The following is a 13,609-nucleotide window of genomic DNA, read 5'->3' on the forward strand; positions in this document are numbered from 1 at the left end:
GGCCCTGGGTCGGGAGATGGGCGAGGTGAGGTCCTCTCCAGCCTGACCGGTGCTTGCTGCCCTTCTCTCCCGGGGGGGGCGGCGGAGGCTCAGTGCGGCTGGGCAGGACTGGTCCAGACCAGGCGTGGCTCCGGATCTGGGGAGGGGAGCTGAGGACGGGGTCTGCTGTCCCGGCCCCCACATCCACCCCTGCCAAGCACGAGGTGGCACAGCTCGGGCGGGGCTCGGAGCCGGTCTCCGGCCTGGATGGTGTGGAGAAGTGGGTGAGACCCCCAGAGGGTGGGCCCTGGGCTGGGGCAAGCAGCCTGGCTGAGCGTCCCAGCACCGACATCAGGGGGGCTTCCACCCTGGAGGAGCCAGCCCCCTGATGGGTGGGAAGACCACACAGGCGACCCAGGGCATCCGCGGCCCAGCCTGCACGCCAGGTCGAGATGCTGTGCTGAGTGCTGGCAGGCAATGAGGCCCCCTGTCACTGGGCCTCTGGTGGGGGCGCCCAACAGGTGGGGTGGCTACCAGGCTCCATCTTTCGTGAGCTTCTGCCCTTCCTGAAAATCACCATTGATGGGGGGAGCTGAGGCCAACTCTGGGAGCCCTCTGGACCTCAGACTCCTCCTCTCTGAAATGGGCTGATTCTCTAGTGTGAGGACGAAGGCTGGTTTGAGTCTAGGGAAGGTCACAGGGAGGAACTCAGCAGAGGGCGGGCTTCCTCAGGCCTGCAGGGCCCAGCACCCAGGAGACCCCGGCCTCGTCCCACTCCAGGGGGAGACCTCCTACCCCCTGCACGGCCCTGCACGGCCCCGGGCACCCCTCAGGGACCAGGCTGGGCACACAGTGCCTCCTCCTGCCTCCGGGAGCCCAGCAGCTCCCGGGCCCTGCACAGATTCCTCCTGTTAACGTCCCGGAGCCCCCCCACCGCCCCGGACAGCAGGAAGAGTTGGTGTTATGGGACAGCAGGCCAGGGTGGGTCACGCAGGGTGCAGGCGGGGCCGGGACCTCCACGGCGGGGCCACGGCCCATGCAAGGCCCTGAAGGACACGCGGGGGCGGCCCAGGGGCAGCGGCGGGGGCGGGCGGCAGGGCGGCGGGCGCAGGCGGGGCGGTGCGGAGCGGCCCCCGGCCCTGCGCACCAGGCGCCTATTTCATGCCGCTACGCAGCACCTGGTTGGCCGCGATGAGCATGACGCTGATGATGAAGGCGATGGCGAAGGCGCAGATGAGGCTCTTCCGCACGCACGTCTGGCGGATCTGCTGGTTGGAGCAGGCTGTGGCCGCCGCCACCGGGGAGCAGCAGAGAGACAGAAGGGACAGCCAAGCGATGGACTCAGGGGCCGCCTGCCCTTCCGCACGGGGCGCGTGGAGGCGCGGCGTCTGGCGTAGACGAGGACGGCCCCCAGGGCTCCCCACCCCCAGCCCGGGTTCCGCCCCTGCCCCGCCCGGGGGTCCCGGGGGGTCACTCACTCTCCACGTCCACGGGGCACTCCTCCGCCGTGCCCAGGTGGCTCTCCTCCTCCGTCATGATGATGTTCTCGATGTCCTTCATGGACAGGTGCTCACAGAAGGTGTCATAGAGCAGTCGCTTCAGCTCGTCCACGGTCAGCTTCTGCATGTCGCACTTGGGTGCAGGGGAGACATGGTGCTCTGGCCATGGCCACCACAGCCACCAACACCAACACCGTCCCCACCCAGCCCCTGCGGCCACACAAGCCGGCGACGAGCCTCTAGGCCCCGGAGGGCTGGGAACCACTCACCCCTCTCCTTGAGTCCTCAACCCAGTGGCCTCCCCAGGGAAGCCCTTGGCCCAGGGGACAAGCCTGGAGGCGTCACTGCCCCCACTTTACAGCGTGGGCCCGACCCTTCGATGGCCCCAGTACAGCCCTCCAGTCACCCAGGGCATACCTTCCAGAAGACGGTGTCAAAGTCAGTGCCGTGGAACTTCTCCGGGATCCCCGAGGTGGAAAGCTTGGGTCCCAGGAGGGTCACAAACTCCTCAAAGTCCACCTGGCCGTCACCTGGAGTGGGCAGGGTCCCGGTCAGCTGGGAGGCCGCACCCGGGCGCCGCGGGCCAGCGGGGACCCAGGGAGCCCCTCCTCGGAGCCTCACGCGCCAGGCTCCGGGCTGACGCTGAAGCCGCCGAGTGTGCGGAGGCCCCACCTGACAGGTGTGTGTGTGGGCTGGGGTGCGGCAGGCGGGCCCTGACTGGCCTCGCCCGTGGGAGACATGTTTCACCCTGAACGCTGCTGCCCGGAGCAGGTGTAGGGCCGACATCCTCCCCCCAACACACAGGAAACGAAGCTCAGGGTGGGGGAACACCCGCCCAGGGGGGCACGCGCTGTCCCTGTGGAGAGGGGGAGTGGGAGGGCCAGAGGAGACTGGGAGGAGAGGACTGGGCCTTCCTGGTGCTTACGAGGTTTTCCTTCATGGAAAGCCAGATGGCAAATACAACTAATGATTTTCTTTTTTTTTGGTGGTGGGAACTGGCATATTAATACATTGTTTAGTCGCTCAGTCGTGTCCGATTCTTTGCAATCCCAGGGACTGTAGCCCGCCAGGCTCCACTGTCCATGGGGTTTCCCAGGCAAGAATGCCAGAGTGGGTTACCATTACCTTCTCCAGGGGATCTTCCCAACCCAGGATCGAAGCCCCATCTCCTGCCTTGTAGGTGGATTCTTTACCACCGAGCCACCAGGGAAGCCCATTTAGTAGATATTCTTACTTTTCTGTACTTTAAAATTTTCTTGGGGACTTCCCAGTAGTTAGGACTCCTTCCTTCCACTGCAGGGGGGACGAGTTGAACCCCCAGTTGGGGAACTAAGATCCCACAAGCTACAACACGGCCAAAGAAAGAAAAATTCTTGGAATACAGAGGTACAGAGTCTCCAACTTCTTGGGTATAGCTGGGGCTGTCACACTCTGTCTGGCCTCAGCCGTCCAGCTGAGAAATGGGGCCAGACCCGGCTGCAAACTGCCATGGGCTTGGGGCTGACCCAGAGTTGTGAGTGAAAGGACCCCTGTGGGCTCAGTCCTGGGGGCTCAGGGTCCAGACTTGGCTCCCCGGTGCCCCCCGCAGGTGAGGGCTGAGGAAACAGACAGGGGCGCGGCTCACCGTCCATGTCCAGCCTCTGGATGATGACCTCCAGCTCCACCTCGTTGGGCATGTAGCCCAGGGAGCGCATGGCCGTGCCCAGCTCCTGCTTGGAGATGAAACCATTGCCATCGCGGTCGAAGACTTTGAAGGCCTCTCGGATCTCTGGGGGAGGGGCAGAGCTGGTCAGGACCTCACCCCTGTCCCCGACAGCCCCCTCCCCAGGCCCCCGGGATCCGAGACCTCTCCACCTGAGCCTGGGATAGAGACTGCCCCCTCCGCCCTGACCCTCACCACCCTCTGGAGACCCTGCAGGTCTGGTCAGAGAGAGTCGGTGGGTGGCCCAAGAGTCCACTACAGCGCTGCCTCCCTGGAGCTCGGGGCAGGCCAAGCTCACAGCAGTGGAGCCGGGGTGGCGGCAGTGATGAGATCGCCCCGGGGTCTTGGGCTCCACGTGCCAGGCTCCCACAGCCTCTCCAGGCGTGCTCACAACGACCCCGTGTGGCCGGCACCACGGAGCCCGCTGTGCAGGGGAGGACTCGGGTGGGAGCCGGTCCTCCGTGAGCTGCCAAAGGCTTCCCGCCCACCCCCGCTCCTCCCATCCTCCCCCCACTCCTCCCATCCTCCCCCCCATCCCCATCACACTTCCTCCCCAGGCTCAGCTCGTTAACACCGGCTAGCACTCCTTAATGGCGGCCGCGAAAGGCAGCCGCAGCTCCGGGCTAACAGCTGGGCGCAGACTGCCTCCCGGAGCCCAAGATTTGGGGGAAGACAGGCTGGATGGAGGCGCCTCCGCAGGCCCAGGCCAGCTGAGGTGTGGGGGTCACTCCCCCCCGATCACCACATAGTATGGAGGGGGAGACAGCCCCCAGGAACCTGGGTGACTCGGGTGGAGAGCGAGGCACGGGGCTGGGAGCCTGAGAAGCAACCCGAGGAGCGACCTTGGGCCAGCCTCAGTCTTACCCACAGTAAAATGGGCAGTCATGGTGTGAGGTTTTACCAAAGATATCCAGGAACGGTTGAGGGTTGAAGGGTTCTAAACTGTCCCCGTTCACTTTTCCACCTCTGTCTCTGGGCTTGCTGTCCCTCCATTGTTACTCAGCCCCAGAAGGGTCCTACAGAGCACCTCCTGTTGTGTGGAGGGTCTCTCAGTCCACTGTCACCCCGCTCTTCTTAGGTTCCCGGGGGTCTCCTTGTTCAGTCTGCAGGCGGAGGGGAGCTCACGCGTGCAGGTGTATTTGGAAGGAGAGGCGTCCTGCATACCTGGAAAGTGAGGTCTAGGAGGCTAGGTGGCCACTGTGGGGGTCTGTGAGCCCCTGAGACTGACCGTGGGATCCTGCACCTTGGGGTCAGTCCCTGATCCTGCTGGACCCACTAGAGCCCAGAGAGGGTGGCCTTGTGTCCCAAGCCACATAGCAAGGCAGCTGCGGCCGAAGCCCCAGACTTCATCAGGTTCATCCCACCTGGCGTCTGCACCCAAGGCCTGAAGGTTCCAGCTGCCACGCAGGCCAGACAAGTGTCCACAGGCCTCACCTGAGCTGCCTAGGCCCCCAGACCCTCTTGACTCTGGACTGCCACCCCCCCAATCCTAGGTACGGCCTGAGAAACCAGTCTCCTAACCAGTGGCCCCTTGGCCAGAGGAGCAGCTTGGAAGGGAGAGCTGGGCCAGACCAGGAACTCCTGTAAACCCTGGACTCGGGGAACTCTGGGCCAACGCCCACTTAGAATTTCCCTGGCCATCGAGAAGGTCGCGAGCCCCCCACCCCCAGAGGTGTGTGAGCAGAGGACCAGCAGTTCCAGCGTGCTGCAGGGGTTCCAGTCCCCTGGGAGTCCTGGGTAAGAGAGGAAGACACTGGCATTGCAGCCAGGCGTAGTGTGCCCGACCCCACACACACACACACACACACACACTCTCTCTCTCTCTTAGGTTTTTGGCTGGCTCTGTTGGCCTCCTGACCCAGCCCCAGGCTCTGCCCACCTTACGTGTCCTGAACTCCAGCCCTAGGGGCCCTTTCAGTCCAGGTGGGCACCAGGGCTGCTCCCCCTGCAGCCCTCTGAACGTGAGGCTCCTTTTGCCTGCAAAGCTTATCCTCTCTCCATGGCAAACTCTGATACATCCCTGGTTCCCAGCAAGGATGGACGGTATCACCTCCCTTCCTGCCCCCGCACAGACCCCTTCCCCCAAGGACTCCTTCCTGACCACGCTGGACTGTGAACTATGAGATGCCATGAGCGCAGGGATGGGTGGGTCTTGTTCACCACTGTGTCCCGTGACCTGGAAGGGTGCAGTCATCCAAACCGAGCCATTTGCTAATAAATGGTTAAATGAATGACTGATTCAGGGACCCCCTCCTACATCTGGAGCATGCACAGAGGAGCTGAGCAGAAGTTCATGGTCCACGTGGTGTGGGGCCACCTCTCAGAACCCATTTACTCTTAGTTTACAAACCATCCTAGTAAGGGCAAGTGTTAGCCAGAGGCGGGGGGTAGGGGGAGGCTGGGGTGCCGCCTGTCCTCTCGTGCAGCCCCTAAGGACCCCCGCCCCCCATGGGCCACCACAGAAGAGGGGGATCAAGCCAAAGTCAGGCAGAGGGAAATCACCCTCAGATGAACCATCCTCAGACGCTCAGGTCAGGGGCTGGTTTGGAGAAGTGGGAACCCAAGGAAGGCACCCCATCTTTCTGGGTCTGCAGTTGGGAGATCTCACAGTGGGATGGCAAAACCGCAGCCTCATAGCACAGTGGTGCTGCAGTGGGTGCTGGCTCGCTCCCCTGACCTCCTCCTAAAAGTCCTGAGAAAATACACGCACGGGGGCAGAGCAGGTCAATCTTGGGGTACGCAGGCAGGCGACAGTCCCAGAGGCATCCCTTTCTCAGGCAGGACTAACCTCCCAAGACCGCTGGGTCAGTCCAAACGCCGCCGCCTCCCCTTCCACACGTCCCCTTAACCACCCCTCCCTGGCACGCCCGCTCACGCGTCTGTCTTGCTGTGTCCTCAGCCTTGCTCAGAGCCACGACCCAGCCCCTGCTGATTCCCCGAGGCCAAGTTCCGGGATCACCTTCTCAGCCGGAGAATCAGCACTAAGTCACACAGACTTGGGTCAGATCCCAGCTCTCCTACGTACTGGCCAGGTGCCCTCGGGTGGGTGTTTGCTCACCTGTACAATGGGGCTGCAGAAACGAATAAATAGGAAAATCAAGCATGTGAGAGCTTGGCTGGGCCGGGCCTGGCTCAGAGCAGGATGCTATAAATCAGAACACCCCAGATGTTCCGGCAGAGCCGGAAGAAGGGAGGTCTCAGGGAGCTTCGGACACCAGGCCAGCCTTCCTGTTTGCTGGTACCAGGACCTGGAGGCCTAGGGCTTGGAGTCTGGCCTTGCTGCTCAGCAGCCAAGAGACCTGGACACGGCACCTCCCTCTCTGAACCTCCACAGACTCGTTTGTGAGCTGAGAACGTGACTCTTGCCCCATCCTGGAGACCTGGATGCTGCTGGGGGCTCCCAGAGCAGTGTGGGCATCACGGCTTGCCTGTTGCTGCTGCTGCCATTGACACAGCCCAGCGGGGCATGTTTCCCCGAAAGCCTCACTCTGTTCCTGCCCCAGGAGGCTGGGGGAAGCCTGCCGCGCTCCATCTTGGCATGGGGACGCCTGGCCCGGGCAAGGGCTGGCAGGGCCTCTGAGTTTCCAGGCCGACACGGGTCCCTTCCTGCTGCCTCCAGCCTCCGCCCTCAATCCCTCCCCTGACCCAGGGAGCTGCGTCAGGGCCAGACTCTCCAACCAGCCCCATGGGAGCCGGAGTCCAGAGAAGGGGTGTGTGGGCTGGAGGTCACTTTCAGGGGGCAGAGTGTGTCCTCTGCGGTGACGGCTCCTCTCCGCGGCATTGGCCCTGCGCCCCAGCACTTTGGCCTCCCTGAGCTTCTGGCCTGTGCAGAGGTGCCTGCTGGGCTTGCAGGAAAGAGGGGCAGGAAAGGGGACCCCTCTGTACCCAGAATGCCCCATTTGGCCATGCAGTGCAGACTCCACTGACTGTCTGAGCAGGTCAAGTGCCCAGCGCAGACCCCTGTCCTGGTGGGTGGCTGCCTGTCCATCTGTCTCCCTCCTCCTCTCTCTGAGGGAGGGCCTGCTGCTCCCCAGCTCCCACCCGCAGGTGCTCAAGTCCGTCGATACCACTGGGGTCAGCCTCAGCGCTGCCACGGGCCCGGCAGGTGGGGGGCCGTGCAGTGTGCATCTTGGGGAGAATCTGGGGGATTCTGTCCTCCACTTTAGGAGGGCCAGGGACCCGGGCCAGCTCTGCCCAGCCACGTCTACCCACCCAGGGGTCCCCAAGTGCGTCCACGGACCTTCAAGGCCCTTTCCACCCACCCCTTCCCCGAGCCTGCCTTTCTGGCCTGGTCCCCCGCGAACCGCGTGTTCCTTCCTCGTGGGCTTTCCCCGATTCCCTCTCCCCGCCCCACTGCTGCCCTGGTCTCCGAGCCCCCACTGAACCCTGTGCCAGCCCCTCCTGTGCTGAGCATTTCCATCATGTCCTCTGTCACTTGCGGCCCTGGGGAGGGGCAAGGCCAACTCCTTTTTACAAATGGAGAAACTGAGGCAAGAGAAGCAAGTGGTTGCCTGAGGTCACTCCATAAATTGAGGGAGCAGAGATGTGAACCCCTCACTGCTTGGCTAGGAAGCCCTCACCTTAAGCCAGCGCTCTCCACCTCCCTCCCCCGTCCTAACAGCCCCCTGGATCTCTGCAGGCGGGCATGTACTGTTTGCAGCGTCTCATCCCAAGCTGCTGGGCTCGCTGTCCTCGGCACAGGTGGCTCGCCCACCAACGGGCGTCCCCCAGCCGAGGCCTGGGTGGGACAGGAGCACGGACGGGCCACTGGGGAGGTGGATGGGGCAGAGGGGGACTCTGTGCCATGGATGGTCACCCTTCCCACCCAGCCCTTGGCATCCAAGGACCACGGGCCTGCAGAGACCTGGTCTCCTCGGAGGAGGGCTTCCAGAGTGCCTGCAGCCAAGAAGGGGGTCGATCACAGAGGACTTCCTGTTCTCATCCTTGGCTGCCCGCAGGCTGCCCCAGATGGGCGGGGACCGCCAAGCATCTACAGGCATCATCTGCCTCCCCCTCCCTCCCAGGGAGAGCCTGCCCTTCAGATGTCCCCTGTGCCAGGGCCCCCTGCTCCACAGGGCCCGGGAGAAGGGGACGGGCTAGAAGCAGGCAGTGCGTTTGGTGTGGCTGGTGACTAACACTCCTGGGCTCCTGCCAGCATGTCCGCCATGCGGTCCAAGGGGAGCCTGCGGGCTCCTTGCCCCTGCACTGCCCGCCCTGTGCCCTGCTCACCCCTGCATCCCAGCCTCCTCCCACCTCTCCCCTTCCTTGGGGTCTGTACTCCAGGGCTGGGAGATCAGGAGAAGAGGGACCAGTGAGGCCCCAGCAAGGCTGCCAGGGGCATGGTGGGATGCTGGGAGCAAGAGGAGAGAATGAGATGAAAGCTGCCTGGGGTGCGGGGGGGACAAAGTGTACCTCTGCCCGATTGGCCAGAAGGGATGGATGAGGGCCTGTGGAGGGGGAACTCTAAGAGGTTTGGAGTGCCCGGGGCAGGAGAAGACAGTGTTAGGGCAGAGACGGCTAATGCCCCATCCCCTGCCCTCTTGCCCCTCACTGTACCCCCTCCTTTTCCTAGGCCCTGGATGAGACTCTGGTTCCCGGGCTTCGGCCCAGACAGGGCACGGACTTGGGCTTTGGAGTTCAAGGCCAGAGACCCAGTAGCGGTACCCATCCATCTGTCCTGCCCGCAGCAGACACCAGACCCCATTTCCACAGCTCTCCCAACCTCTGGCGGCTTTCGGGGGGATGTGGTGAGAAGCAGGTGGCTCATGGTGGTGCAGTGCGGGCTTGGGGGTGGGGGTGCTTTCTCCCCTTGATCTTCCCCCCTGATCCCCTCTGACTCCCTCAAGATCTGCTCCCTCCAGGGCTTGGGGGTGCGGCTGGACCTCTCTCCGTGGCTTGCGCTCCCACCGTCACCCCTGACTTCACTGGTGTCTCAGCTGTACCCCGCAAAGGCCCTGTTGAGCCCCAGATCTCAGAGACCCTTGGCCCTAAGGTACCTGAAGAGAGGCCCAGCCTCTGGGTGATTGCAGGCCCTCCCCCAACAGCAGACAAGCAGATACCATGGGGCCAAGACCCCCATCAGCCCAGAGCCCCTCACTCCACTGCCAGCCGCCCCCAGGAGGCCTTGGGGGAGGGGAAACCTGAGCCCCTGCCCCCAGTCCTGTAGAGAAATAGCTGCAGGCCCCAGGGGTCTCACCGCTGCCCATAATCCTCAGTCTGAGGACGCCGGGCTCTGCTATCTGCTCTGATCCTGCCCAGCCCACTGCCCAAGGTCCCCATTCATGTCCAGAGGTGGAGGGACTCGGGGAACAGATGCAGTCGCGTCCCCCTCTGCCTTTCCCTACCAGGCTTGGTTATCGCGACCAAGCCGCCCAGTCTGGCCACTTGTTGTCGCCACTACCTCCCCGGCTGCCTTCCCGGCGCTCGGGCTTGGGGTCCCCGAAGGGCTGTGGGGAAAGGGCTACGGGGCCCGCAACAGGGGCTGGGGGCCGCCCGGCAGCCGGCAGGAGCAGGGCAGGCGCCCGCTCCCCTTCTCTGGCTGCCCGAGCAGATTGGATTTTAAAAGCGACACGAGCGGAATGTCAATGCGAGTGCAGAGCCGCGGGCGGGCGCCGCCGAGGGGATCAGGATGCGGGCGCTCCGGGGGCCGGCGCTGGGGGGGGTGCCTAGCTCAGACCCCCAACCCAACCCGCTGCGTTGCCGCACCGTCACCGCGGACTGCGCGGCCCCGTGACCCCGCTGCGGGGCCCGGCAAGTTTCCGCAGCGCGGGGGACCACGCGGCGGAGGCTGGGCCGGCCCTTCGCCTTCGCGACCCCCCGCCGCGGCGCCCAGGGGTGCGACCTGGTCTGGCCTCCCCGCGCAGCTGTTCGCTGGAGCGCCCAGCTGGCAGGCGGCACCCGCAGACAGCCCCCCAGCCCCTGCGCCCTTACGCCCGCGTTTCACCTGGGCGCACAGGTAGGAGGGCCGGCGGCGGGGGTCCCGGCGGGGCACTCACCTTCCAGCTCGTCCTCGGGGATGTCCACAGGGCGCTGTTCCGACAGCAGGTTGGGGACGGTGTAGATGCCCCGGTACATCAACGCCGCCGTCACCGGGTGGAACGGCATCTTGAAGGCTCCGCGCCCGCCCGCCCGCCGCAAACTTTGAGGTCGGGGCTCATGGGCCGGCGGCGGCCCCGGGGGCGGCTGGAGCGGGCGCGGCGCGCGGCTGCGGAGGGCGGCGAGGCGGGGGGCGCCCCTCCGAGGGCCTAGCGCCCCCGCGCCCCAGGCCGCCGGTCCATGCCGCCCCCTCCCTCGTCGGGCTCCCGGCCGGGGCCCCGCAGGGGCCGCGGGGGCGGCGCCGCTCGGGCCTCTCCGCTCGGGCCGCTGCGCGCTGCGCCCGCCGCTGCCGCTCCTCGGTGCCCCGCGCGCTCCGCGCTGCACGCTGCTGGCCGCCCGCTCGTCCGCTCGCCGGCGCGGCCGCCCGGCCCGCCGCTCCGGCTCTCGCCGCCTCCCCTGCTTGCTCGCTCGCTCGCTCCGTGTCGCGCTGGCTGCGCTCCCCGCCTCCCCCGCCCGCCGCTCGCCCGTCCCCTCCGCGCTTCCCCCCCCCGCCCCTTCCCGCCGCCGGCCCCTGCGTGGCAGCCCGAGCCCGCCGGGGGTTCCTTCACCCCTTTGGCCCGGGCTCCTCTTTCTCCCTACGGAGGCTCAGTCGCCCACCCCCACCCCAATACAAACCAAGTCCGCAGCCACCCGGATTAAATTAAGATGGGGTGGGGTGGGGTGGGGGTGGGGCCCTTCCTTCCAGCCCCTTGGCTGGCCCCCACCTGCCTCCAACAGACAGCAGGGAGCCGAGGACCAGATAGCAGGCAGCCAGCGGAGGTCTGCCCCCGCCCTGGCCCCTGAGTCCTCGAAGAGAATCACAGTGTTGGTGCCAGGAGAGGCTCCAGAGAGGGGAAACTGAGTCCGAGGAAGAAGGGCGTTGACCAAGGTCATGGGGCAGGGCCGGCTGGCAGGAGCTGGGGATAGGTATGGGCAGTCTCCCCTGCTCTGTGGCTGAGACCTGGCCCCTGACCTTGCCCACCCAGCAGTGGAACCCCAGTCCTGGCTCCTTCCCAGATGCTCACCACCACTCAGCCTGCAGAGAAGCAGCCAGGCGGGGGAGGCCGTGGGGGACAGAGGTGGCTGGGAGCCTGTGGGGACTGCTCTGAGGGTCGGTCAGCTCACTTGGCTCCAGATTAGACCCGGAGCTTATGCAGGGCTGTCCCAGGCCCCAGGGCACATGTGCCTGTGGAGTGAGGGGGCAGCACGTGTGTGTGCATGTTACACCCTGTTATCCACCAGGGTGTCTATGTGTGTTTTCAAGTCCACATGGAGATGGTCGCGTGCTGGGGGGTGTGCGGCCACCTGTGTGTGCCAAGGTTGTGAGCTGGGAGATGAGGGCAGGAGCCCGTGGGCAGGCTGGGGACAGTGTGCAGCCTTTGGGTGGGGCCTGTGTTCACAGATGTCCATGCATCTTTACAGGGCAGGGCGTGGCCCCCAGGCCTCACCATGGCCCCAGATGCAGACCCTGCCCCTGTTGTGCAGTCGCTCAGTCGTGTCCGACTCTTTGCGACCCTGTGGACTGTAGCATGCCGGGCTTCCCTGTCCTTTACTATCTCCTGGAGTTTGCTCAGATTCATGTCCAGTGAGTCGATGATGCCATCCAACCATCTCATCCTCTGTCATCCCCTTCTCCTCCTGCCCTCAATCTTTCCCAGCATCAGGGTCTTTTCCAGTGAGTCGGCTCTTTGCATCAGGTGGCCAGAGTATTGGAGCTTCAGCTTCAGCATCAGTCCTTCCATAGAGGCCCCACTGGAACCACCTCCCTCCCCTCTTTGGTCCAATCAGCCTTCGGCCCCAGGGGGAAAGCTGATTGCCATGGCCCTGCTGGCCCTGCCCTCCCCAGGCTGATTACATTTTACTGCTTTTTGTCGCTGATTAATCACAGCCTGGGGAGAGGGGCTCAGGGAGAGATGCCAACCCTGGCTGAGCTGGGCCGGGCCAGGCCTGGGCCCCAGCACTTCTCACGCCTGGTTGTGGACAAGGCTCCCAGGAGCATCTACAGCCTGCAGAGGAGCCAGGCAGGACCGCAGCTCTTGGTCTGTCTCCCCAGCCTCTGTGGACCAGCGGGTACCCTTTAGGACCTGGGGCTGGGGGTGTGAGAGTCTTCAGAAAAGCCCCAGCTGAGGCCCTCTTCGTCCACCTGTCCCGGGTCTGACATCCCACCCTTAGAGCCGAGTGGTTTGCGCTCCCTCGGTTCTTCTGCTGGAGCAGAGGAACAGGGAAGAAAGAGCCCGGCCCTCGGAGCCAGACAGACCAGGGGCTGCCGCATCTACCAGTCAGTCATCTCCTTTAACCTCCTGGGGCCTCAGTTTCCCTTGTGAAGTGAGGGCGGCAGTGCTACCCCCTGGGCAGTGGTGAGGATGGGGAGATGTTAACATTTGAGAGGTGCCTGGCTGGGCCTCCCTGTGTCTCTGAGGAGTTTCCTATTAGCATGAAAACTCCCCCCACCCCTGCACCCCGAGCTATATGAAATAATAATAATTAGAGCTTCGACTTACTGACTGGGAGGGTGAGTGGCAGCGGCCCACTCCTTTGGTGTCTGCTGAGCGACCAGCTGGCTCCTCGGGACCCCCGCGCTGAAGGAGGGTGGGCTGGTGCCCGCCGAGGGGCTGGGGGGAAACGCGGCTCCCGGTGACTTTCCAAGTGGCTCACAGGGCATGTTGGTGCTGGCCTGACAGAGCTCCCACTGCATCCCTCCTGACTCCCAGGCCAAGAAGCTTCCGAGCTTCCAAGAAGCATAGGGACGGGCAGAAGCAGTCCCTAAGTAAATCAAACAAAAACCAAGTGGGTGGGCCTGCCTTGCACTGCCTGCGCGTCCGCGCTGAGGGACGGTGTGGGTGTCCTCTGGAGACATGGGCCTCCCTCCAGGCCTCAGCCTTGGTCTGTGACCATCTCTTGGCCAGGCTGCTCCCTGGGGCAGGATCCCAGGAGGCTAAAGGGACAGGACTCACCTGGTGTATAGCAGCAAGGGATTATAGCCGCGAGGTTGTGGAGCACCCCACTGCCAGGGTCATCCCTGACCTCAGGCCATCGCTGTCCTCTCCCCTGGTGCAAAGTCACGGCCCGTGGAGCCGGCTGTGTGTCCAGGGAGTCTTCCACATGCCGCCAGCTGCACCTGGGCTACACGTTGGCTGTGCCTAGGACCTGCATGGAGTCCTCTAAGACTCTGAAGGCAGTTTGGCCATGCCCCCAACTCATGGTCAAGGGCACCCCCATTCAGGGAGCCCAAGGGACCACGTTGGGTCATGCTGGGGTGGCAGGGCTGGGGTTCAAGTTCAAGGCAGGAGCTGGGTAGGGATGTGATGGGGAGTCAGGCTCTGGGTCATCTGCTCTCTCTGCCCTTCCAGGCTCA

At 64.5% G+C, this 13,609-nt stretch overlaps 1 protein-coding gene across 1 annotated transcript; it reads right to left on the bottom strand.

Moving 5' to 3' along the window:
* Positions 1–73: 73 nt before the first annotated feature.
* Positions 74–10,452, bottom strand: CABP7 (calcium binding protein 7). Its single transcript, XM_043437065.1, has 5 exons — positions 10,176–10,452; positions 3,103–3,246; positions 1,896–2,008; positions 1,458–1,611; positions 74–1,261 (listed from the first exon to the last, which is right to left on the bottom strand). Exons 1-5 carry the CDS (start codon positions 10,282–10,284, stop codon positions 1,134–1,136), a joined length of 648 nt encoding a protein of 215 aa, XP_043293000.1. The 5' UTR covers positions 10,285–10,452; the 3' UTR covers positions 74–1,133.
* Positions 10,453–13,609: the final 3,157 nt, after the last annotated feature.

This window comes from Cervus canadensis, chromosome 1, assembly GCF_019320065.1.
Source record: "Cervus canadensis isolate Bull #8, Minnesota chromosome 1, ASM1932006v1, whole genome shotgun sequence".
In the NCBI taxonomy this organism is placed as follows: domain Eukaryota; kingdom Metazoa; phylum Chordata; class Mammalia; order Artiodactyla; family Cervidae; genus Cervus; species Cervus canadensis.